Source organism: Vidua chalybeata, chromosome 11 (genome assembly GCF_026979565.1).
Source record: "Vidua chalybeata isolate OUT-0048 chromosome 11, bVidCha1 merged haplotype, whole genome shotgun sequence".
Lineage (NCBI taxonomy): Eukaryota > Metazoa > Chordata > Aves > Passeriformes > Viduidae > Vidua > Vidua chalybeata.
This window is the reverse complement of record NC_071540.1, coordinates 14,686,338-14,709,443: the sequence shown is the minus strand read 5'-3', so window position 1 is coordinate 14,709,443 and position 23,106 is coordinate 14,686,338. Positions and strand designations below refer to the sequence as shown.

Below are 23,106 nucleotides of genomic sequence, written 5' to 3'. Positions count from 1 at the left end.
GAGGTGAAAGGCAGCGATTCCCAAGAGAGGGCCGGGGCAGAGGGGCGGGGACTCGGCTCCACGCTGCCATGAGGGAGGTGGGTGCTCGGTGGGGCAGGGCCAGGGCTCTGGGTCCCTCTCCAGGGGGTGAAATCAAAGCTTTCTGGAATTTTTATACCCTTGTACAAATGGATGGAAGAGACTGTGAGAGGCAGTCTGTCTTTCCCCATCTCTACCCAAACTTTTCCTGACATGTCTGCCAGGATCTTCCTAGAAGCTGCCATGGTTTGTCTGGGCAGTTTTCTGCAGTGGCCAGCTGCTGCTGCTGCTGCTGCAGGGAGCCTTTTGCACTCTGATATAACGTGCCTGAGCTGTAGTTTGAGCTCCTTGTTCTTTGTCCTGTCTCTGCTGAACACAGAGAACAGTTTATTCCTTCTGTTCCTGCAGCACCATTGCTTAACTGGAAATCATCCAGTTCCAACCCCCCTTCCACTAGAGCAGGTTGCTCACAATCCCATCCAGCCTGGCCACCTGGCAGTGAAAGGTGCTCAGTTCTCAGGGATGTGGTTTAACTGAGCAGTCAGTGTGTGCAGGGAAGTCTTTTACAAGGTGCCAAGGCAGAATTCATGCTGATCAGCCATCAGCTGCTTAATAGGAGCAGCACATCATTTCTGTGGTCACATCCTTCCCAGAGAGATGCAGATTCTGGAGCCTCAGTTGCCTGGTGATGCAGTTGAATCTGGAAAAATGCTAACTAAATTAATTTGGAACATTTCAGAGTTTGGAAGGCTGAGACCTGTGTCCTTTATCAGTGTTTGTAAGTAAATTTTCTGTCTAGATTTTGAAATTCAATAGTGATGTCCCATGTTAATTTTTATTAATTTTATGGGTTTTGTTTTCTTACTGTTCCTGTTTTATATATACATATGTCTATATATTCATAACTGTGGAAATTTGACCCTTGATTTACTCACTGACAGCCAAATAAAGGCAGATCTGTCATGGGCCAATGCTATGTGTCCCGTTCCTTTTCAGTTCTCACCTTCCATCAATGCAGTTCCATTTCCTGATCCTGCCTCTGCAGACAACCTGGTAAAACTTTTCCCATGCAGAGCATGCAGTAAGATTTGCACTGTAGCTCACCATGCACCAGCTTTTGAACTCACTGACTCTACTTTTACCACCTTGTACAAGGAGGGTGTGAAGGGAAAAGCTGCTTTGCCTGGCTTGGCATCACTTCTCATTCTGACAAACACCCAGAAGGTGAATTTGTGGTCTGCAGCACAGGAGAGCAGTGTGGTTCTTCCCTCTCCTGAGGCATTGATCCTGCCTGTGTTCCCAGAGCTTTTGCAGACTTGATTGTAATTTCTGAAAATGACCTGCAGCTAATGGGCAAAATTGACTTGCTGGTTAATTAGGTGAACTCAGGAGTGTGTGGTGCTGAGCCAGGAAGAGGGAGTGATCAAAGCCTTGGCACCTCGTTTATGTTCTTGTGGTCTTGGCTGCACACTCTGAGCGTGTGTGTGCATAAAGCAATGAGAGGTGAACCCTGTGGACTTGTTCCTTCCATAGCCCACATGGAGTGGGAAGGAACAGCCACCTCTGCAGTGACATCTCTGCTGTCCCTGCCATGCTGTGCTGCCTTCTCACAAGACAACTTTTCTCATTACAGACTCCAGTGCTGGATTTAGGAATGTTTTTATTTAAAGCATAAAATTTCTATTCAAATTGTTAGAAATCAATACAAGAGCAGTTATGACTGCTTCCCTTGCTTCACTTCTCATCTTGCAGCTCTGCCACTGTTTCTGCACGCCGTTAATTGCATTACTTACACTGTAGCTGTGAATGAGCAGAGAGGGGAGCCTGGGCTTGGGTTAGTCAGTTTTAGTACTGGACTGTGCCAAACTGGCTGAGCCCCCTCAGTGGAGCTGCTCTGGTGAGGATCTAGATGAGCCCCAGGGATGAGCAGGAGCTGCAGCCCCAGCGAGTCCGTGTCCCCCGTGGCGATGCCCGTGGGGTCGTGCTGTGGGCACGTCAGCTGGAAGCATCATCAGAAACCACAGGGCAGCATCCACATGACCCAGCGCTGACCGCTGCTGCCAGCACGGGCTGGTCCCAAAACGAGCCCTGGTGGCACACGAGGCTCCAAGCCGCCAAGCCTGGCACAAGCTGGTGCAGGGTGGCCCGTGGCCGGGCTTTGCTGTCCACTCCTTACACGTGGTCGGTCACTTGGCTGGTGGCCGCGTTGCTGCCGAGCCCTTTCCAGGCGCGGAAGCTGAAGAAGGTGCTCACCCCGTAGGTGATCATCGTGACGCAGGCGAAGAACTGGAAGGGGAGCACATCCCACGTGTGACCAGGGTGGCTGCCCCAGCCCCCCGGCCCTCCCCTGCCCGCCGGTACTCACGGAGGCGGCGGCTCTGCGGTTGTAGTCCCACTGCCGCCAGGACGTCGGCTGCACGGCGGCCGCGCACGTCACGAAGGCGGTGATGTACAGCACGGTGGCCACAGCGTTGTAGATCATCAGCTGGGGAAACAAAGAGGAGCTCGTGAGTCTGGGCTCAGGCTTGTGCATGCTGGGGTGAGGCAGGAGCAAAAGGCTCAGGTTCACATTCCTCCCCGTTCCTCAAGAGAACACGTTTAATGCTCCCCAGGTTGTGCTGCGAGGTTTTTGGATGACACCACAACTGCAGCAGTTGGTGGCTGTAACTTTCTGGATTGACACATTTCTGGTTTGAGCATTTTCTAAGCAATTCAAGGGCAGAATGAACAATGTCACTGTGCAGAGCACAGGGACTTGGTTCCATCAGCCCAGAAGAGACTGAAGCCTTCCCTGTCTTTCCAAGATGTTTCCCTCTTGATCCCCCCTCACTCCCTTTCAGCTACGCACCACGAGGGGCCAGGGGATCATGTAGAACTTCTGATGAAGTTGCAGGAGGTAAGTCACGAAGAAAAGGAGTGTTAGTATCCAGAAGAAGAGGGACACAAACATCACCCAGCCGTATGCCGCGTGGAGGTGATACGTTGTGGCGGCGATGAGAGACCACACCAGTAAACCGAGCACCTGTGGGGCGAAACGGGGAACCTGTTCAGGGGCTGGTTCCTGCAGGAGGAGCACAGAACATCGCCCACAAGCCCAGGCACAGCAGCACCAACAGCGGTTGGGTTCCCCTCACTCCAGGAAAGCAGCGGCACACTCGGCGGGAGAAAGGCTCCTTGGAAAGCCGCTGTGCCCTGTGTAAGCCCGCACCGCCTATTGTCATGGAGGAAACACAACAGCCTTTGTCCTGCCCGCGTCCAACGCCCTGCTTGGTGCTCGGCTGCCCCGACAATGCCTCCTTGTCTGTCATATCCATTTCTAACACTCGTGATCACAAAATATGTGCTGGGGAGAGACATGCAGAGGGGGCTCCTGCAGGAGTAGGAGGTGGCACGCGTGAGCTGCCCCGCTCTGGCTGCTGCCGGGGGAAAGCAGGAGCCTGTTTAACAGCGTGGCCTGAGCAAGGGGCTGCCGAGGTGGGACCAGCTGCAGAGTTGAAAGGTCTTGGCTTCTGGTCTTGTTTCCATCTCTCTTTCCTGGCGCTCCTACAAGGCACCCCCAGCAGCATCCTGCCCAGTCCCTTCCCTGAGCGTTTGTCTATGTCACCAGCAGCTCAGCCATGCCCAGGGGCTGGAATCTGGAGCCAGGTCTGTGCCAGCTGTTTCACACTGGCTGCTCAGGGCACATCCCACAACGCTGCCCCGAGGAGAGGGGACGAGTGAACGCGAGGGGCAGCGCCGTGGGCAGGTCACAAGTGGCCCGGTACGCAGCTGAACACCCACCCCCGTGCATTCATGTGGCACCGCGGTCCCGGGGAGAGCAGCAGCGGGACATTATTGCGGTTGCCTCCGATGCTGAAGCAACGAGCAGTGATGCTGCTGCTCGATTTGACGGCGCAAGGACCCTTGGGCTCCTCTGAGAGCAGCCGTCAAAGCCTGGGAGGACAACCTGGAGAACTGAAAGTGTTCCAGGGAGCGTGGGAGCCTCACAAGCAACCCCAGCACAGCTCCCCTGGAGTCACTGGGCTTCACACACCCCCCGACCCATTGGCTGTGCCCTGCGGAGATGCCCGCGCATCAGCCCGTGCCTGGCACTGGGGACCACTGAGCGGAGTTACAGCCGGCAAGGGGTGTGAGGACAAGAATCCGACTTTCCCTCTGGCTTTACAGAGGGAAGAGGCTGCACTGTCTTAGGGTTGGGGATTACCTAGGGTTAGACAGCGGAGATGGGGTCGGAGCGGCAGCCAAAGAGAGCCCGGGCTGTTTCCAGCTGAAGAAAAGCACCCAAGTGGGTGATGCCCTCCCCCCTCCGCCGCGCCCCCTGCCCGGTACTCACGGCCTGGGCTCCCATCAGCCCCCCGAGCGGCGAGAGCAAGAAGGAGCCGTCCAGGGCCGGGGGGGAGCCCGGGGAGGCGCTCCGGGCTCGCGCGGCGCCGGGCAGCCCCGCCATACCGCGCACCGGCCCCGGGACGGCCCCGGCTCGGCCCCTCCGCGGGCGGGGCGCGGGTGGCTCCGGGGCGGCCGGGCTGAGCCCCGAGGCTGCCCCCGCCCCGCCGCCCCCGGGCGTGCGGCGGAGCCTCCGCCCGGCGCTGCGCTGCGCTCCCGGCGTGTCGCCGTGTCCCCGTACAGGGGTACCGCCGACAAAGGGCGGCCCCACCGTGACAGCCCTCGCTCCCCGCATCCCGGCGATGCTCTGCCTGGAGCAGCTCGGGTCACCGCGAACCTTCTGTGCAGCCGCGTCCTGCTCGGTGCTCACCGGGCACATTTGGTGGCCTCCGGCGCATCGTAGTGCCTGATGTTGCTCCCTCTGCGGGGGCCGGGCGACACGCGTCTCCTTGACAAATCCTGGAATAATTTGGGTTGGAAGTGATCTTCAGGCACCTCGTTCCAACCTCCTGCCATGCAGGGACACATTCCACTAGACCAGGTTGCTCCAAGCCCTTGGACTTGCTCCAACCTGGCCTTGAACACTTCAGGGACGGGGCAGCCACAGCTTCTCTGGGCAATCTGCGTAGTGCCTCATCACCCTCCACTTCGGGAGATTTCTGTCAACCTGTATCTCGGGCTGGTCCGGGTCGCTCTGGGTGGCAGCAGGACCCTCTGGACTGTCAGCCACGCTCCCAGTTTGGTGTCGTGTGCCCAGCGCGCCCCCAGCCCCATCACGCAGGTCGTTAATGCAGACCGCGGCTCAGGGCAGGGCCCGGCGTTGTGCCCGGACACGGCGGCTCGGCTGCGACCTGGGATGGGAGGCGGCTGCAAGAAGATGGCTCGCGGCAGGTCAGGATGGCCGAGCGGTCTAAGGCGCTGCGTTCAGGTCGCAGTCTCCCCTGGAGGCGTGGGTTCGAATCCCACTTCTGACAGCTACTTTTGCCCGCCCGGCGGGCGCTTTTAGCTGAGGAAGGGGGGCAGGAGCGTGAGTGAAAAAACAAATCCGACCGAAAGCGCGCAATTAAAAGCAATTGACTAATTAACTGCAGGCGAGCGTAACGCAAAAATATGCGAGTTGTCAGAAGTGGGATTCGAACCCACGCCTCCAGGGGAGACTGCGACCTGAACGCAGCGCCTTAGACCGCTCGGCCATCCTGACACCACTGGGTGGCCTTTGTGGCCGGTGCTACACTTGAGGGCGTTGTGCAAACGTTCCGTGCGCTCCGATACCCCGCGGGCTGTGACCCTTCCCTGCGGAGCTTTTTCCAAAGCCCGACGCCCTCTGCGTGAAGAACCCTTTCCTAACATCCAGCCTAAACCTCCCCTGGCGCAGCTTCAGCCGTCCCCTCAGGTTCTGTCACTGGTCACAGACAGCAGCGATCAGCGTTGCCCCTCCTCTCCTGAGAGGAGCTGCAGCTCATTGCCTCTCCTGAGGAGGCTGCAGCCCACAATGAGCTCTGCCCTCGGTATCCTCTTTTCCAGGCTGAACAAGCCGCTCCTCACAAGGCTTCCCCTCTAGCCCTTCACCATCCTCACGGCCTCCTTTGGACGCTCTGTTACAGCCGTAGATACTTCTGGTACTATGGTGCCCAAATCTGCTCCCAGAACTCGAGGTGAGGCTGCACCAGCACAAAGCAGAGTGGGACAATCACCTCTCAGTCCTGCAACTGCATTTAACTGCATTTAACTGCATTCCCAGTTCAACCCAAAAATGTGATGGCTGAGGCACAGCTGAAATGTTTTCCTGCATACATTTCCTTGAGACTAACAACTCTAAACCAATCTGAAACCAGGAGCTTTGGCAAGTGGAATTACACGTTCTAAGAGTACATGCAAGATCTTTCCTACACTAGGCTGGTTCGTGGGAGGCCATGCCTTCTCCTTGCTCCACCAGGCATTAGACAGGAGAGTCTGGGGGAAGCCTGGTTCCCTGCTCAAATCCCTCCTGGTTCCACAGAGAGCACCCTGTGACTGATGGCTCATCAAAACGGCTCCAATCTCTGCACAGGCAGGTGTGTGGTACGCTGAACTGACCTCAGACTCCTATTCCTCACCCTACCTGAATGTAAAGATAGTCCTGCTGTTCCAGCTGTGGAGCTCCCAATGAATAAAAAAATGTTACAAGACAAAGCTACAGCCACAACCTTTCAGAAATAGATATATAAACCACAAGGAGACAGGAAACGTAAGAAAACAAAATATACTTTATTAAAATTAAGCATGTTAGCACCTCAGTGTAACCTGGAGAAGTCAAACAGTCCAGCAGGTAACCAGTCCAGCAAGGCCAAAAGGCTGAACATCCTGAAGTGCATCCCGATGGTAGAAAAAGTACCATGACTGTCAGGACATGCACGTTCTGAACAAGCTCAGATGCACAACCAGCCTCGTTTGCGAGGAGGGACGTTGTGCTGCCTACTGTCTTGACGGGAGCATCTAGAGCTGCTGGACCAATCACATATGTTAGATCCCATGGTGGAGCAGGTTTCTGCTTGTCCTACAAAAGAAACCAAAACCAAACCCAAAACAACAAGCCAAACCGACCAAACGAAAAAATTGCCACTAACTCGACTGGCAGAAAAATCAGTATAGCACAGAGCTGGAGAGCTACACATCAGATTGGAGAATAAATTAAACTGAAGTATCAGCAAGGACTTAGTACATGGATAGACATGTAGCATCCTTACAGATGACCATCCAACTTGGCACACACGTTAATAAAAAATGACCCATGCATCACATAGCAGGCTGTGACAACCTGGAGCTGAACTGGCTTCAGGATCTACAGAGAAACCTCCGGCTACAAAACCCCAGGGTGCCCTTTTGTTCGGTTGTATACAGTGTTGAAGCTGATGGTTGTAAAGCTACATTAGCCAGTGTTACAAAGATTACATAATTTCAAACTAAAGATACTTTTTACATTTAGAAAATACCTCTATAAAATTTAGTAAAAGTGACATCCCAATCTACTGAGCACAATGCACTCCGGTTCCAGAAGGATCTCACAGAGCCAGGGAACACCTGGGAATTCTCCCCTCGAAGGTGAATATGGGCACACTGTGGTGAAGTGCCTTTTGTTCTCAACATCCATCTTCATTGCCCATTGCCACAGGGCCGTGCTGGGGCACCAGACACTTCCCTCCTCCTCTGAACTGCTGAGGGATCTGTTCCACCAGCCAGGCTGGAAGTGTATAACCAAGCCAAACCCGTGGCTTTGCTACCCTCACTCCACCCTCTTTCTAGCCAACGCTGATTTGGTTTCCTGTTGCAGAAAGTGAAGGGACTGATGCTGGCTAGAAACAGAAACTACACAACCATTCCACATAGATTTGTTACAATACTCTTAAATCTTGGTTTAGAACACACAAGCAGGTTTTAGTATGGTCTTGCCTAATGTACAGATTATTAGTCATGCCAACTAGTTTAGGATTAGACAGGAAAGGTTTGCAACCACTGCAGGTAAAGTCACTTCTGTTTCATCCTGGTTCTCAGAACGAAGGCCAAGGATTAAAATTCCAATGTGTTACAAAGCCTCCATTTCATTAGAGGGAGTTTTAAGCCAATGAGATAAACTACAGCTGTTAAGTGCCACCGTGTTCTTTGAACCAGACTGTAATCCTTACTGGTGTCGAGAGCACGGAGTCATCTGTAACCAATACACACACGCTGCAGAGAAAGCAGAAACTACAAAGTACAAGAACACTCTTTAATCTGGGGGTTCCGTCACGCTAGGAACAGCAGTCTTTTATGGCATCAGTAATTTACTGAAGAAACACATCACCCTGAGAGGGTTTCTAAAGCTTTCCTCCACTGAGCGAGGCTGAACGCGACATCACCGACCATCCTGCGATGGGTACAGTGCCCACGGCAGTCGGACACGCCTTCTCCAGGGTAGTGTTGCTGTTACCTCACTTGACACAGAGCGAGTTTATTTGCTGAAAACTGATACCCTACGTCCACTTAGTGACGACTCGGGTCCCATCCACGCTACGAGCAGCGCGTTCTGACACTGCACACAGCGGGATCGATGGGCCCGGTGTGAGGTGACACCGGAGATAACGTCGGGGCGATAACGGCGCTGGGCACCGAGCTGATCCAGTCCAGGCAGGGGAATCCGACGGCGAGGCCCTGCCCTGCTGGGGGCTGCTGTGGGCTGAGCCGGGCACGGAGGGGCCGCGGTCCATCCCGTCTGTGCTCTGCCCGGCACCGCGCCGAGGGCGGCGGAGGCTCCGCGATGGAGAGCCCCGCGCCGGGCCGGGCGCCGGCAGCCCTCAGAGGCCATGGCGCTTGCGGGTGCCGGCGCTGGCGGCGTGGAGCAGCCGGTCCTTCTCGCGGATCTCCTCGCGGAGCTGGGCCTCGGCCAGGCGCAGGCGACGAATGTTGCCCTTCATCTCCTTCATCTTCACCTCCAGCAGCGCGATGATGTCGCGCTGCTCGTTCAGCTTCCTCAGCAGCTCCTCCGACGTGGTGCCCGACGACAGCGAGTACGAGTGATCGGGGGGGCCGCCCTCCACCGGGCTCTCCTCCCCGGCCGCCGCCGCCGCCGGTACCGGCACCGGCAGCCGCACGGGGCTGGGCCCAATGGTGGCGGCGGCCCCGAGCTCCACCTGCACCGTCAGGTCGATGGGCTTCACGTCCTCGGCCGCGCCCCCTGCAGGGGCCTCGGCGGCGGCCGCGGGGCCCTGCGGGGCGGCGGCGGCGGCGGCGGCGGTGGCGGGGCGGGGGCGCCGGGCCCGCTGAGCCTTGCGCTCGTTGACGCCGCGCAGCGGGAAGATGGTGGGGACCCGCACCAGGTAGGACTTGCGGCCGCCCTGGAAGTGCTCGCTGCAGACGCGGTGGCCCGTGGTGGGCTGGAAGGTGCTGAAGCAGCCGCTAACGCCCGCCCGGGAGACGTTCTTGAGCCAGAGGCGCCGCAGCTCCTCGTCCTTGGGGAAGGTGTAGAAGTGCAGCGCCTTGTCGCGGTGCGAGTTGTTGTAGCAGCCCGGTACGCAGCAGGTGAAGCCCGGCATGGCCTCGCGGGGCGGGGGGACACCCGCGGCGAGCGGGGCGAGCGGCCCCGCCGAACTACAGCTCCCACAAGGCCCGCGCGGCCTCTCGCCGCCGCCGCCGCCGCCGCCCCGGAACTACGCGGACCACAATGCACCGCGGCGCCGGCGGAACTACCCGCCCCACACTGCGCCGCGGCCCCTCCCGGCGCGCGCGCACGTCTCGCGAGAGGCGGCGAGAGGCGGGAGGCGTACGGCCGTTACCGGCTCCACCATGGCCGACGGGCGGCCCCGGGCCAGGCTCGGCCTCAGGCGCAGCGGCCGCCACAACGCGCGGGCGGCGGCCCAGGTGCCCCGAGGGATCTGGAAGGGCGGGCGGGAGGGGAGGAAGAAAAGAAAGAAGGGAGGAGAGGAGAGGAGAGTCGCTGTTGGGATCGACCATCCCGTGGGACTCGCCCGGTGCCGCCCGCCCGGTCGCTCTCGGTTTGAGACAGCAGCGAGGCCTCTGAAGCAGGAGCGGAGGCCGCTCCCTCAGCCTTGTTCGCCTTTGATCGTGGGAAATGGGCCGAAACCCCTGACTTTGGCTCTCGGCGGGCTTAGGTCGCGGCTGTGCTCTGAGGCCGCTCAGGATTTCGTCCACAGGAGGGTTTTATGCTGGAACCCACCTGGATGATACCCCGGGCTGAATTGTATCCCGCCCACACGGGAAGTGCCACCGTTGTCAAAAAGCCAGCACGCGCAGTTTCTCTTTGGAATTTGGAAAAAGTTTCTTACCAGCTTGCTTAGCTTGTTATTAGAACATGGGTGGTGGATGCTTTTGTTGTTGGGGTCATTAATAATGAAAATGCTAGCTTTGAATTGCTTGTCTCTTGATTTCCCTCTAGACTGGACTGAGTGTAGAAAATAGGAGTAAATCTGTCAGAAGCACCTTGGCAAAGCAGAGACTGGCAGTGTTCCCTGATCTCAGAAATGGCACACCACGGCTTATGCTCAAGAGGGTCATGCAGAACCGTAAGTGTCTTTTTTTCAGGAGAATTGAGAACAGAAAGACAATGTTTTTGTAGAGTTGAGAAAACAAGGGGTATTCCTTGGTAGCCCATTATCCTTTCCCTGTTACACAAAATCAGAAATCAGATTGTTGTGTGACTGATTTATGTGACAGAGGAGTCACTGCAGGACACCTGAGTACAGGATACAACTGTCTGAGAGACCAGGCCTTGCACTGGTGAAATCAGAGCTTTGAAGAACCTCTTCAAAACCCTCTTCACTTGGTCTTCTTATCCTGGTGACTGAGCACATCGTCCTGGTGCTGTCTTTGGCTGTAGGATCAGGTGTGAGTTATTATTCTGCTGCAGTGCAGGGAACCCCTGTGCTGCCACCTGTCACTGCCAGCTTTGTCACTGCCAGCCTTCCCAGGAGTAGAACCCAAGCAGTTTTCACTAGGTCTTTATTTTAACCTGCTAATAAATGTTATTAAAGCCTGTAGTGTAGATGTGACACCCTGCTGCATTTCCAGTTGTGGAAAGGAAATGTTGTGGTTTGTTGGCAGAACCCCAAGTTTCACCACTGGCACCTCAGATATCTAACCATGAAGACACCCAAGAAGCTCATTCAGAAGTCCCATCTAACAGGGTTTCCAGCATGTAAGTAGTGGATTTTTATAATTTATACCTTTATTACACTGCCAGGTAGAGCTGCAGTTTCTGTGGTGGGACTGGGGAGCAGGACTTCTCTACTTGTGTTTCAGTGATCAGAATTGTATCTTGTCAGGTGGGATTATCAGAGATGCCTCTCCAGCTTGGTTTGTTTTGGTAGGGGGGAATTGCAGCTGCCAGATGTTGGTCCTGAGGAAACATCTATCACTGTGTTCCACATGAAAAAGAAGAGAAAAAAACTCAGCATTACTGAATTTGAGAGAGCAGCAGAGAGACGACTTCCCCAGTACCAAGGTGAGGCTGCAGTCAAGAATTACCTTGCTCAGTGCTGCATTTGCTGTCAGCTGGTTCTCTCCTGCTCAGCTCAGTTGTCAGGAGCTGCCCAGCTGGGCAGTTGTAGGTTTGGGATCCAGATTGCAATATCTCATGCAAAGGGGATAATGGAGAAAGTAAAAGCCCCCATCCTATCAAATTTAAAATAAACCTTTTTAAGCCAAGTTCTAGGCTCTGCCACGACTATATATAATTTCTTGGCTACTTTTGCAACTTGGTGCTTTTTTGAGTTTTGAAGTGTCTCCAGAGGAAGTAATCCCTGTCTTCTCAGTTCTAGAAACTTCAAAATACAAGCAGCTGCATACTTTCCATTGCAATTATATAAAATAATGATAAAGTTCTTTGTGAGCAGAACAGGTTTGAGTTCCAGTTTCATCAAGAGTCTCTGGAATAGCTACCTGTGTTTCTAAAACTGCAGGTGTGTTTGGGTTAGGTTGATGAAGGGTGGTTGTGACCAAGACCTAACATCTTGTCATCAATGTGGTAAAATTAAAATTATTAAATCTGAAGGTATATGCCATGTTAAATTTTCATTGAAATAAATATCTTTCTTAACCTTTCAGAAATTGCTTATTAGATTTCTAATATGCAATTCTGAAATGTAGACAATAAATAGTGAAGTGACCCCGTTATCCAATTCTGTTTGCACCAATGTATGATGTTTGAGGATTGTAGCATGGCTGGCTCTGAAAAGAGGAAGATCCATTGGGATGTTCCTGTAGCCTGTTGTGTAAAGGGTAATTTCTCAACTAATGTACCATCAACTTTTTCTAGCTCAGTCAACGTTGGACAGCACAATTATGACTCGGTGAGTTTAACCTATAATAACTTCTTAACTTCTGGCTGTCCTGGGTATGATCACATCTGAAGGGGTGAAGAACACTGCAGATGCCTGGGTTCATGTTCAAGACCTGTGTTAGTGTTAGCAATAACACAGACATCTGCCCCTCTGCTGATGGAATTTGAAGGTGTTGCACCACACACCTTTTGATTTTCAGAAATTGTGGCTCTGCACTGTATGCCTGGGTTGGTCTAGCTTGTATTGCTACTATTGCTCCTCTTTTTACTTGCTTGGATCATTCCATTTTCCTTTTGCTCTCATGGTTCCAGCAGTAAATCAGTACACAGTATACCTTAGAATATTATGTAAGTCAGTACACAATATACCTTAGAATATTGTCCCTGCCTGTTCATAGTTTTATCACATCAATTGCATCTGTGCAATTGTATTTTCTGGACTTTAAAAGCTTTTTAGTGAGTCAAAGAACTTGCTTCCTGGTGTTGCCCGTGTACTTTGCAAATAACCCTGGCCAAAATCAGCACATTGGTTCACCTTTCTCACTGCAGCCCTTGCCTAGGGTGCCACACAAGATGCTTTTTGGGGCTGGCTTTTGTACTTCTGTCTTTGAACCTCTGAAGCCCCTTTTTAATTGGGTTGCCTGGATAGAGGGACAGGAGGTCACTGAGCATGGTCAATCTTGAGGATGCAAAACACCTGCAGTGAGAAACATCTTTTCCTATGCTTTATGTGTTGCTATCAGCTTTCATCTTAGTCACAGTGTGTTGGTAGCTGTACTTTACTGACAGTATTGATAGTAAGTAGATTCTTAAACTTATTGGGAAGTCCTCCTACCACCCTGTTGTCATCTAGGGTATATCTTTACTCTGAAACATTTTTTTTTTCCTTTTTATTTTTTGTTATTTTAAGATTTTTTAAATTCCTGACCCTTTTGTCAGCTGTAGTGTTGCAGTGTCTCAGGGAGGCTTTAAAACAGTCTGCTTCCTGATCTCTGTGATACATATCCTGATGGTGGGTGATAGTATGAAAATAAACAATTCATTTAAAGACTGACATAGAATCTTCAAGGGTCTTTTGGGGAAATTTCTCCTAGTTCTGCAAAATGTGTCACTGTTAGTGCCATCATGTCTGTATTCTGAAGGTGAAAGTGGAGTGTGTGATTTTGACAATTTTTCCCCTCTTTTTACAGATCCCTTCGTATGTCTGTGGGTTCCTTGCTGGCCCCAGACACGGTAGAAAAGAGGGGCTTGCTCCGGAGGCCCAAAACCCGCAAGGCCGTTGACATGCAAGAGTTTGAAGGCAGAGTGGAACAGAACATGCTGAAGAGCAAAGGTTTCTTAAATGGTGTTATTTCTCTTTTGGGAGGCAGGGGCTTTTAGAAGCATTTACTGAAGCATGGTCTGTATTTTAGAATTTAAAATTTACTAACACATTCACAGTAATAGAGTGGGATTTGGGAAGCAAGATTAGAATGAGGTTCTGCTTCAGCAGTTCCTTTGATTCTATGCACTTAAATATGTACTTTGCCCAGTTTGGTCATTTAAAGCACAGGAATTGTTTGGGATCATCTTCATCTGTGGGTACTGAGGTCTCTGTTGTTTGGTAGGGAGAGTTGTGGGCACAGAAGTGGGGTCATATACGGTGTCAGTATTTGATCTGTTGAGGAGGAGTAAAATTTGGTTGAATGACTTAAATCATGAATTACACAAGTCCTGGTAGTATACTATGTCCCTATGACCTTGGACAGTTTTTCACACAAAATTTGTTTTAAAACTTTCTCAGCAGGACAGAACGATCTTGTGGACTCACAATCTGCATCTGGGATTCGAACAAGCATCCTGACAAGTGATGCAGAAATGATGATGAATAGCACAGAGCTCTTTGTTCAGCCCCACCTGGATGAAGAGAGCCAAAGTAAATTGTCTGCTCTTGAACCCCACCTGTCAGATTCAAAAACTTCGGCACAGAGGAGCCTGATTTCTGATGCAGATCAAGAAGAAGCAAAGCTAGAGGGCCTGGTATCCAGTGTGAGCAAAAACCAAGGAAGGACCCAAAGATACTCCAAGAGCTCAAGCCTTGATGATGAGCCTGTTGACAGAATGATTAATGTATCTCCAGAAATCCCTGCAAAACAGGGAGAAGAAAAGCAGGATCATTCCCAGCAGAGTAACCCAATGGCACAGATTACTTTTACTGAAGAAGAAGAGGTGGTTTGCTGTGAGTACTATGGGTTAAGGCTTAGCAGGTGTTGTTTGAACTCACAGAGTGGTTGAGGTAGAAAGGGAGCTCAAGGTTATTTTCTCCAAGCCCTCTGCTCTGGCAGGGCTACAAAGAGCAGGTTGCCCAGGACCCTGTCTAAATGGCTCTTATGAGTCTGCAAGGGTAATGACTGCAAACTGTCTTCCTTATGTTTGGATGGAGCCTCCCATGTTCCAGTCTGTGCCAGTTGCCTTTTTTCTTGGCGCTGGGCATCACTGGGAAGAGTCTGGCTCTGTCTGCCTTACACCCTACCTTCAGACACTTGTATATATTGGTAAGATCTGCCCTAAGCCTTCTCTTCTCTAGGCTGAAGAGTCCCAGCTGTCTCAGACTCTCCTTCTAGGAGAGATGCTTCAGTCCCTTAACTTCCCTGGTGGGCCTTTGCTGGACTCTCCACTGTGTCCATCTCTCCTTTGTACTGGGACCCCAGAAACGGGCACTCTAAATTGGTCACAAAAAATAAGGAGATAATATGTAGGACATGTAGACAGACTTGGAAGGAATCTCTGGAAGTTCCTAGTCCAGACCTTCACTGTGGTATGGTCACTTATTTGTCACAGCCAACCTCTCCATTGACTCCAGGGCCTTAAAAATCTTTGGACAGAGGCAGTGGCCTCCCTGCTCACTCTGTACCAATGCTTTGCAATTCCTATTGCTTGCCAGTTTTTCCCTGGCACCTCTCCTTGGCATTCATTTCCCTGGCCTTGTGCTGGTTGTGTAAATGGGAGCACATTTTCCTCATACTGTAGAGACCAGGCAAAAGTTGTTTTGAAAGGACAAGGGAAGGAATCAACAGAAAAAGGTTAGTTGCTCAGAGCAGCTCCAATAGCAGGCATTTTAGGACAAAGGGATAGATAATGCAGAGTGTGGAGGATGTGGAATAGGAGACTGGATCCAGTGAGGGGAGTGAGCAGATCTTTAAGATGCTGGAGTTAATAAGGCATTAATGTCAGAAGTTAATGGTGACATAGTTCTGCTCTACCACAGGAGGCTGCTGGTGGTGTTGCTGCTCAGTGTCAAGTGCAAAGATTTTTCCAACTGGTTCCTAAGATTTGATGCCAACTCCCTAAACTGCGTGAAGTGCACACAAGTGTTTCTTGTGTCTTCTCCCTCCTTGATTGTTTTTTTATTTACTAGGAAAGCTAAAAGAAAATTCAAAACACTGCCAGGAGACACATTAATGATCTGTTTTAGCTGTTTATAGATGGAGCTCCCTTCTGCCCTCCAAAAGTTCAAGTACAAATTTGGGATCCCCAGTCACTCTAAATGTTTCCAGGATGTCTTTGAAACAAGTTGTGTCTTGTATAATTGAAGATCTAGACATAAGTGATACAGAAGAGGTGATTAATACAGTGAATGGAGTGGAACAGGAAAAGATTTTCCAAGAGGGTAAGAAGTACTTCCATTGTAGAAAGGCAATGGAGTATAATCTGATTTAAACAGAGTTTTTCAGGTGACTTGTAAAATAAGACTTAACTTTACTCAGAGTAAAATAAGACTTAATTTTACAGTAGATGCTGGAAATAATTTAATTCAAGACATACTAGAAATACTTGGACATTTCTAGACAAACTCTCTGAAAGTGGGCTGTGACTGGAAGTGGAATAAAGGTTCATATGTTTTGGCAGATCTGTACTACTGCTCAGCTTCCCATAGGAAAGATGAAGAACTCTCATCTGGCTAATCTAAGCTAGTTAATATTTCACTTCATTTTAGGCCCTGTGTTGATGTAGGCAGCCCAATGTTCTGGTTAATGAAATGGATACAACTGATTTTTGCACTACCTTTGGCCAGATTTCCTTGTGCCCTTCACCTGGGCTTGGGGGTCCCAAGGCCTTGCCACATTTGTACTTTTCACTGTGAAAACTCCCAGTTGCTGGAGAGGGTGGTAAAAGTGCAGTTTGACAGCTTTTGGTTCTGGACTCAGCCAAGAACTCCAAACCCTTCAGCAAGTGACAACATTGTCATGTGTGTCATGATGTCAGAATGCCCAATTTTCACAAAGTAATTACCTGTGTGGGTTTCTGCTTAACTGAGCTACATAGTAACAGATATGTAGACTATATATGTAGTATAAAGGAAAAAGGAATACTTAAGTAGTCAATAGCTCAAGTTTTTAAACACAAGCAAGTCATGTGTCTTTATATTTCTCATCCTGCATGCCAGAGGCTTGTCCTGGATGGTTAAAATCACTCTAGGCTCTCTTTTCTCTACAATGGAATATATCTCTTACAAAATTGTTTATTCAGAAAAATGGAGGAAAGGAGGAGTAGAATCTGAGCACAAACTCCAGGTATTGTTAGATTTAAAGGAAATTTTACACAACCACCAAAATTGAAAATGGCCATAGAGATGGCAGATCTGGAGGAGCTCTGCTTACTGTAAGTAAAATTCCTTCATCGGGATCTGATGGGCCCCTAATTAGGTGGCTGTGGAGCAAACACAGAAAAAGTTGGGCATTTCTCAGCTGTGAAGGGAACTGCACATGCTTTTCTCATTTACAACCTATGGCTGAGTTTATTTATCAGAAATAAATTCCAGTGGTGGTTGGTTGGGGTTTTTCTGTAGGTAAGATGTATGATAGAATTTCTTATTTTAGCTGCAGAACATGGTGCAAGTGCTGGATATTCTGAACATTTGGAGAATAAACTGGCTGAAAAAGGAGAATTGCAGATAACTGCAGCACAGGACAGCAGAGGTGAAACAGAAATGGCTCCTTCAGCAGGAGAGGAAATGGAAGAAGGCAGCGCTGGAGCCCACAGCTCTCCCAGAGCTGGTGAGGACACCTCTGATGCTGGCAGCTCTCTGTAGTGCCAGAGTGCTCTCATGCTGCATGGCTGGCATCAGTGCTGAGAGAGAGAGTTAACTTCCTTTGTTTTCTGGAATCTGGGCTAATTACTGGGGAAATTTCAAACTGATTTTGTCATTTTAAGCTGGAAGACTGCATTTTATTTAAAGGGAAACCAAAATTTGGTTTGGTTGGCAGTAGTGTTTAGAAATGTATAGTTACAGCAGGTATCTTCGATTAAAATTTACTAGTGGAAGTTCCAGAATCAGGCAAAGATATTTGTTTCACTGCTTTATTTGTCCTGTTTTGGAAACCTAGAACATGAGACTACCAGAGGCATTGGAGCTGAAAGTCTGGCCAGGCACTCACATGCCTTTTCCTCATCTGATAAACCTGAGATGACTCCATTAAATGAAACTGATGAACAAGGAGATGAACTACAGGACCAGGCTATGGTGCTAAATTTGGATAGTTCAGTGGAAGAGCCTGCTGAGGATGAAGTTGAACACCCTGCAAGTGAAGGTAAGGAAGCAGCTCAGCATTTCTGTTAACACTGTTTTCTTTCCTGCTCTCACTTGTTAAGAAGTGAAGAAGTTCAAGAGTGAAGTTAAAGACAATGCAGATTAGACTTGGAGGAAACCATGGGTTCATAGCAGAGAACAGGTGAGATGCTGATAACAGGAGCCTTGCCTGGAGGGAGTTAAGAAAATCTGCAAACAGGGAGAAGTTTATAGTCTGGCCCTTGTAATGTGACTCTGTAGCTCAGCTTGTCCCTTTGTTCAGGAGAATTTGACAGTGGCTTAGCAAGATGACAGAGGTAGCTTCTAGACTTTGAAGTTCTCTCTGGTTTAAAAGGCTGCAGCTTTGTGGCAACCTAAATTAACCCAGCTGTCAGCCACTGCAGCCTGGTTCTGAGTGTGTGTCCCTGCAGCCTGGCCAGCCAGCTGGGCCAGCACAGGGGCCCAAGGGAAGCCAGCAGCCTGTGTGGCAGGAGCTGGGGGGGTGGGGGTGGCACTGCAGCAGCCAGCAGCTGTGCTGGCTCAGGGTGCTGTGGGGCACAGCCAGAGCACAGGCAGTGTGACCAGGACCAGGCATGTGGGGAACTGGCTGGGTTTCTGTCTGCTGTGGCAGCACTGCCTGCTCCAGGAGTTCTGAAAGACTTCAGTTCCTCCAGTACTTTTTTTTCCCAGAGGTTTCAATGAAGACTCCTGCGTTTGTTCGTGCTCCAGCCCACAACCCCCTGCTGTCAACACCACATGTTGCAAAACCTGCTGCTCCCAGGTAAGCCTAAGCCATGTCCAGCAGTGGCCTGGCAGAGGTGGGGCTGGGAGCAGAGCAGAGCCTGGCTTTGCCAGCTGCTCTGGCAGCTGCCACAGGGAGTGAGCAGTGCTGAAGTCTTTGAGTGAATGTCAGTGCTCTTCCAGAGCAGGTCTGGTGCCTTAAGGCTTTCCAATGAACGTTCTGCTAATATTTTCTGTGCTAAGGCCAAAACTTTTCCTAGGAGTTTTTCAGTTGGTAAGACACTCTGGAGCCATAGACTCCAGTAAGGGATGCAGAGGCCCTTGCAGAAGAGGGGGAATTACAGATGACAAGACACTGATCACATGGAATGACATAGTTGTATTGACTGCAGAAACCTAAAGCTGTGTGCAGTTGTCATGTGCTGACTAAAATGAAGCTCTCCTAGAGGCAGAAAGTGAACCTGTCCTCTGCATTACTCCAAATTAATTAACACTTGCACCCTCTTGACTAGAAATTTGGCTTCATCAGAACCACTAGCAGTGGGTCCTAGGGAACAGGAGGAATTTTCTAGCCCATGACTTTAGAGCTTTGTCTGTTAAAGCAATAAACAAGAAGACAAAATTCTTTTGCCCACATATGGGTGGACTGGAGAGAGTCAAGTGATCCACAGACCCTCTCTAGGGTTTTGCATGTGTTAGCCTGAGGTTGTAGTTTTTTTCTGTTGTTTTCTAATTATGTTCTGAATGAATCCATGAGTTTCACTTAACTCTTCCATATTACAATTTTTCCTATTTTAGAATGGAAGACAATTGTAATTTCCTTTAGGACTTACAGTCTTGTTTAATGGCGGGTGGGAAACCCTACAACCCACAAAAAAAGCCCCCATTGAAATTCTTAGTAGTGTAGAAGGATTCCCTGCAGAGCAGCCTCCTCTGTCCACAGATGCAGACGTGACCTGTGGTGCCTCAAACTTTGTGCACTATTTTAAAGGGAATACTACAGGGATGCAGTGGAAACTGCAGTCATGTATTGGAGAGAGCTCCAGTTTGCTGACAGTGTGTTACATGAGCACTCTGGAATCAAGGGAACTTGAGCCTGGATTGTTTCTCTCAAGGCCGTGATGCCACATGAACTGTTTGCAAACTGCCCTGTGTGGGCACGAGAGTTTTGAAGAATTGGAAGGGAGAAAGAATGAAGACCTCAGGGTAGTTCTTATCCCTTCCAGTTCAGCTTAGGATTTCTCCATACTCAGCCTGGTGTTCTCTGCTTCTCCCTTGTTCATTCAATGTGTGAATTTTCAACTTTCCTCAAAGGTCTCCCCTGAAGCTGTTGCAGCCTAAGACGGTTCCAAAGAAATTGAGAACATCCCCGAAGAACCCACGGGAACCTCAAATACCAAGGAGTTTGATAAAGGAGATATTCAGACATTTTGCTAAAATGCCAGTAACCAGAGATGCATTCAAAATTGTTGAAAAATGGTACGTAGCAACAAACTGCTCTTTCCATTATTTTTACTGTTGAGGTTTTTTTCTTTCTTTTCTTCCCTGAAGTAATAAACCTGTTGGGAGTGCTGCTGACAGGCCTCTCTCTTCAGCTGGAAAGAGTCTTGAGAGGCCTGATAAAAGTGGGCAGAAATGTGCCAAGTGCTGTGTGTTGCCATGTGTGTGTATCTGATCAGTCCTGCCTTTCAGGAGCATCTGGGTTTTGTCCCAACAAATTGTAGCAGTCAGAGTCTTGTATTTACCAATTTCCATGGGTAGGATGGCTCTGGACAATGGTCATTGTGCTGGGCACAGTGAGGTTGTGCAGTGTTCCATTGGAATCCAGGTTTCTCAGCTTTTTGAATCCTTAGACCTTGTTACCTTCATGAGTAAAATTTTGTATTCTTTGAAGACTGTCACTGCAGCAGCCAATATCTGACTCTCAGTGCTGATTTCTCTGTCACTGGTGTCAAGCCCTGTTCCTGCATGCGTGGGAAGTTTGGGAAACGTTCTGGTTGTGCAGCTGCTTCACAGCTGTCTTGGCAGTGAAGTTCCAGGGAGCCTGGGCTGAGAAGCCAAGCTTTGTTCATGGGCTGGAGAGTTTCTTCTCCCCCAGCTTTCCCTGGCAGGCTGTGACCTGCACAACGAGCAGCTCTAGTGCAGCTTGCCCTGCAGAAGGGGCTGAGTAGCTGGTGTTCACACGCTCCACAGTCTGGTTTGATTTCCCCCTCAGCTCTGAGAGATACTTCAAGCAGCTGAGCAATGATCTGGAAGCTTACACCCACCATGCAGGGAGGAAGACAGTGGAGGCAGCTGACCTGGAAGTCCTCATGAGAAGGTAATGGAAGGGTTGTTACTAATCTGCAGTAGTGTTTGGTGGTGTTTGATAGCCCAGTAACACCTGGTTGTTGCCAGAATGTGCAACAGCAGTGTTTGCATAGTAAGTGTGGGATCTGGGATTTACTCTGTGTGAGACCACTTCTGTCCCAGGAGGCATCCCTGGACTTGGGTTGCACCACTTGGTGATGGTGGAAGGGCAAGAGGAAGTAGTCAGGGGTTGTGAGTGCAAGGAGTCATCTGAGGAAGCAAGAGGAGAGGGATTTGTGTAAGGGTGAAGCAGTAATGTCTGGTGCATGTGTAGAAGAAGTAGAGAAATGCTAAGAGGGAGAAATGCTAACAGGATGCACTGTTTGCATCCTTGAGTGAGGTCTTTGCTAAAATAATCTAAAACTGACACTGTGAGCATTTTCACATGTCCTGCTGTCTGTTTTGGTGACTTGCTCTTCCAAACAAAATACACTCTTCCTGCTGCTGCACAAGCTGATACTTGGGATCCAAACTGACAGTTCCTCTCAAGAGCAGGAGAAAGAGCCCCCAGCCTGGGTGGGCAGGGCTGGCCTCTCCTAACAGTGACATTCCTGGACAGCAGTGTGGAAGAAGTGTTCTCAGAGCTGCCTCACTGGTGTTCTGCCCTCTGGACATTCACAGCTGCCCTGTCTCCTGCCTGGATTTACTTTGTTCTGTGACCAAAACACAAAGGATTTATTCTTGGCTTAGAAGCTTCTGTGAGGCCTGAAGCAATCCACCACTTTTCATTTAAAGTCATTACTCTGGGTGGTTGTTCTTAAACTCCACTGGAAGAGTTTCAAATGTGATGTTAAAGTCACCTGGGGGATAGTACAGGGCACAGCTGATGACACTGGCTTTGCATGGGCCTCTGTAGGTGAGCTGATGCTGCTGCTTAAAAGAATAATCTGTTGCTGTCCTGATCCAGAGATTTTGTTTTCCCACCTGACAGGTGTATGCTGAGGTTGGTATGAACAGGCCAGGAGGCACGATGGGTTACTTGTCCTGGTTTGAGACTTCCCTGTACTTGTTTCACCTTGTTCTAGATGTCTTTCTGCCTTTTTACTGCCTCATAAAGAGATCAGGAATTGTTGTTGGCTCATGCATAAGAACAGCATCTCTGTTCCTTCCACATGGGAAGTGTGAATAAATGTTGCACTTTCTTTCTTTCTGCAAAACTGGGAGATTCTGATTTTTTCAGACCAGTCAGCTAAATGGTGTACAAGAAAACTCCATGGCCTACACAGCTGGCAAATGCCAACCACCTCTGAGTTGTGTAAAACAATCTGGGTACTGAGCTATTTCCTTCTGTCACATCATTCTGTGCATGTCTTCAAAGGGTAGAATTTATCCCATGGTAGGTGGATTGTGAATTTAAAAAGGAATGACCCTCTACTTTGGTCCTGATTAATATAGATGAAAATCCCCATGGTAAACAGTGGGAAGCTCTGTGGGAAGCTGTTCTGCAGGAGCCCTCTGGGTCTGTCTGCTCTGCTGTGTGGGCAATCCTGGCATTGCACCATGCACAGGAGCTGAGAGCTGCCTGCAAACACGAGTCTGGAGCTGTTTGTCACAAGCAGGCAGAGCATTTCAGCTCTTAAATGCAAAAACATCACTGCAAGAAAACTCTGATACCGAGTGGAAACACGTTTCACTAACAACTCTTGTTTCTTCCCTGCTCTCTCTCTGGCCAAAGGCAAGGGCTGGTGACAGACAAGATGCCGCTGAACGTGCTGATAGAGCGTTTCCTCCCTCTGGAGTACCGGAAGCTCCTCATTCCAGTTGCAGTGAGTGGAAATAAAGTGATCCCCTGCAAGTGAAGGTGCAGGGCTGGCCCCTGTGGGTGGGTATGGTGGCCTGCTCCCAGGGGCTGGCTGTGGCTTGTTCCATGTCACTGCTCCAGGTGATGCTTTTCCACACGTAAGCAGTGAGGCAGCCCCTGCTGGATGTTCTCCTGAGTAGAGGCAGGTTGTGCTGTGGCCACCACACCAGGTGGTGTCTCTACCTGCTGGGTCTCACCAGCCTTTGTTACAAGCAATTTGACTATCCATATTTTTATATGTTACCTTTGAATACTTGTACAGCTCTGATAAATAAAATGTTACATGTATTTTTTGTGATGCCGGTGAGCTGAGAGGCTCCTGCATTGTGGTGTTCACATTGTTCCTAGCAGGCATTTGGCTGCTCTTCATGCCAGCCATGGTGCCCCCTTGTTTTCCACTGGTGTTCCTGTACAGGCAGTTGCTGCATCGAGGAGCTGGTCCATGCTGTGCTCCTC

General features: G+C 50.2%; 3 protein-coding genes and 2 non-coding genes across 7 annotated transcripts; 2 read left to right on the top strand and 3 right to left on the bottom strand.

Annotated features, from left to right (window-relative positions):
• Positions 1-1,661: 1,661 nt before the first annotated feature.
• PLLP (plasmolipin) lies at positions 1,662-4,503 on the bottom strand. Its single transcript, XM_053952941.1, has 4 exons — positions 4,352-4,503; positions 2,867-3,040; positions 2,384-2,503; positions 1,662-2,304 (listed from the first exon to the last, which is right to left on the bottom strand). The coding sequence occupies exons 1-4, from the start codon at positions 4,463-4,465 to the stop codon at positions 2,191-2,193; spliced, it is 522 nt and encodes a 173-aa protein (XP_053808916.1). The 5' UTR covers positions 4,466-4,503; the 3' UTR covers positions 1,662-2,190.
• A 789-nt stretch (positions 4,504-5,292) lies between these two features.
• TRNAL-CAG (transfer RNA leucine (anticodon CAG)) lies at positions 5,293-5,375 on the top strand. Its single transcript has one exon. It is a non-coding gene; the product is annotated as a tRNA-Leu (tRNA).
• A 144-nt stretch (positions 5,376-5,519) lies between these two features.
• Positions 5,520-5,602, bottom strand: TRNAL-CAG (transfer RNA leucine (anticodon CAG)). Its single transcript has one exon. It is a non-coding gene; the product is annotated as a tRNA-Leu (tRNA).
• A 1,027-nt stretch (positions 5,603-6,629) lies between these two features.
• On the bottom strand, positions 6,630-9,449 carry THAP11 (THAP domain containing 11). The gene has a single exon (XM_053952616.1). It carries the CDS (start codon positions 9,447-9,449, stop codon positions 8,712-8,714), a length of 738 nt encoding a protein of 245 aa, XP_053808591.1. The 3' UTR covers positions 6,630-8,711.
• CENPT (centromere protein T) lies at positions 9,342-22,948 on the top strand. 3 transcript variants are annotated; one of them, XM_053952615.1, is made up of 13 exons: positions 9,342-9,424; positions 10,310-10,436; positions 10,975-11,068; positions 11,241-11,374; positions 12,188-12,221; positions 13,402-13,544; positions 13,995-14,429; positions 17,071-17,247; positions 17,578-17,781; positions 18,450-18,540; positions 19,815-19,979; positions 20,716-20,820; positions 22,525-22,948. In XM_053952615.1, exons 2-13 carry the CDS (start codon positions 10,412-10,414, stop codon positions 22,646-22,648), a joined length of 1,731 nt encoding a protein of 576 aa, XP_053808590.1. In that variant the 5' UTR covers positions 9,342-9,424; positions 10,310-10,411; the 3' UTR covers positions 22,649-22,948. The 3 variants fall into 3 exon arrangements, with proteins under 3 accessions (XP_053808590.1, XP_053808587.1, XP_053808588.1); XM_053952612.1 differs by lacking the exon at positions 9,342-9,424 and adding an exon at positions 9,448-9,774 and having other exon boundaries at positions 13,998-14,429; XM_053952613.1 differs by lacking the exon at positions 9,342-9,424 and adding an exon at positions 9,654-9,774.
• Positions 22,949-23,106: the final 158 nt, after the last annotated feature.

What these genes read in the sequence shown, in the direction of transcription:
- PLLP (XM_053952941.1), bottom strand. Translation starts at nt 4,465, where the DNA reads ATGGCGGGGCTGCCCGGCGCCGCGCGAGCCCGGAGCGCCTCCCCGGGC. An exon ending in GGCTGATGGGAGCCCAGGCC is followed by an intron (nt 3,041 to 4,351) that starts GTGAGTACCGGG and finishes TTCGCCCCACAG; the next exon opens with GTGCTCGGTTTACTGGTGTG. An exon ending in ACCGCAGAGCCGCCGCCTCC is followed by an intron (nt 2,305 to 2,383) that starts GTGAGTACCGGC and finishes CTCCCCTTCCAG; the next exon opens with TTCTTCGCCTGCGTCACGAT.
- CENPT (XM_053952612.1), top strand. Translation starts at nt 9,448, where the DNA reads ATGGCCTCGCGGGGCGGGGGGACACCCGCGGCGAGCGGGGCGAGCGGC. An exon ending in ACGACTTCCCCAGTACCAAG is followed by an intron (nt 11,375 to 12,187) that starts GTGAGGCTGCAG and finishes AACTTTTTCTAG; the next exon opens with CTCAGTCAACGTTGGACAGC. An exon ending in GAACATGCTGAAGAGCAAAG is followed by an intron (nt 13,545 to 13,997) that starts GTTTCTTAAATG and finishes CTTTCTCAGCAG; the next exon opens with GACAGAACGATCTTGTGGAC.
- THAP11 (XM_053952616.1), bottom strand. Translation starts at nt 9,449, where the DNA reads ATGCCGGGCTTCACCTGCTGCGTACCGGGCTGCTACAACAACTCGCAC.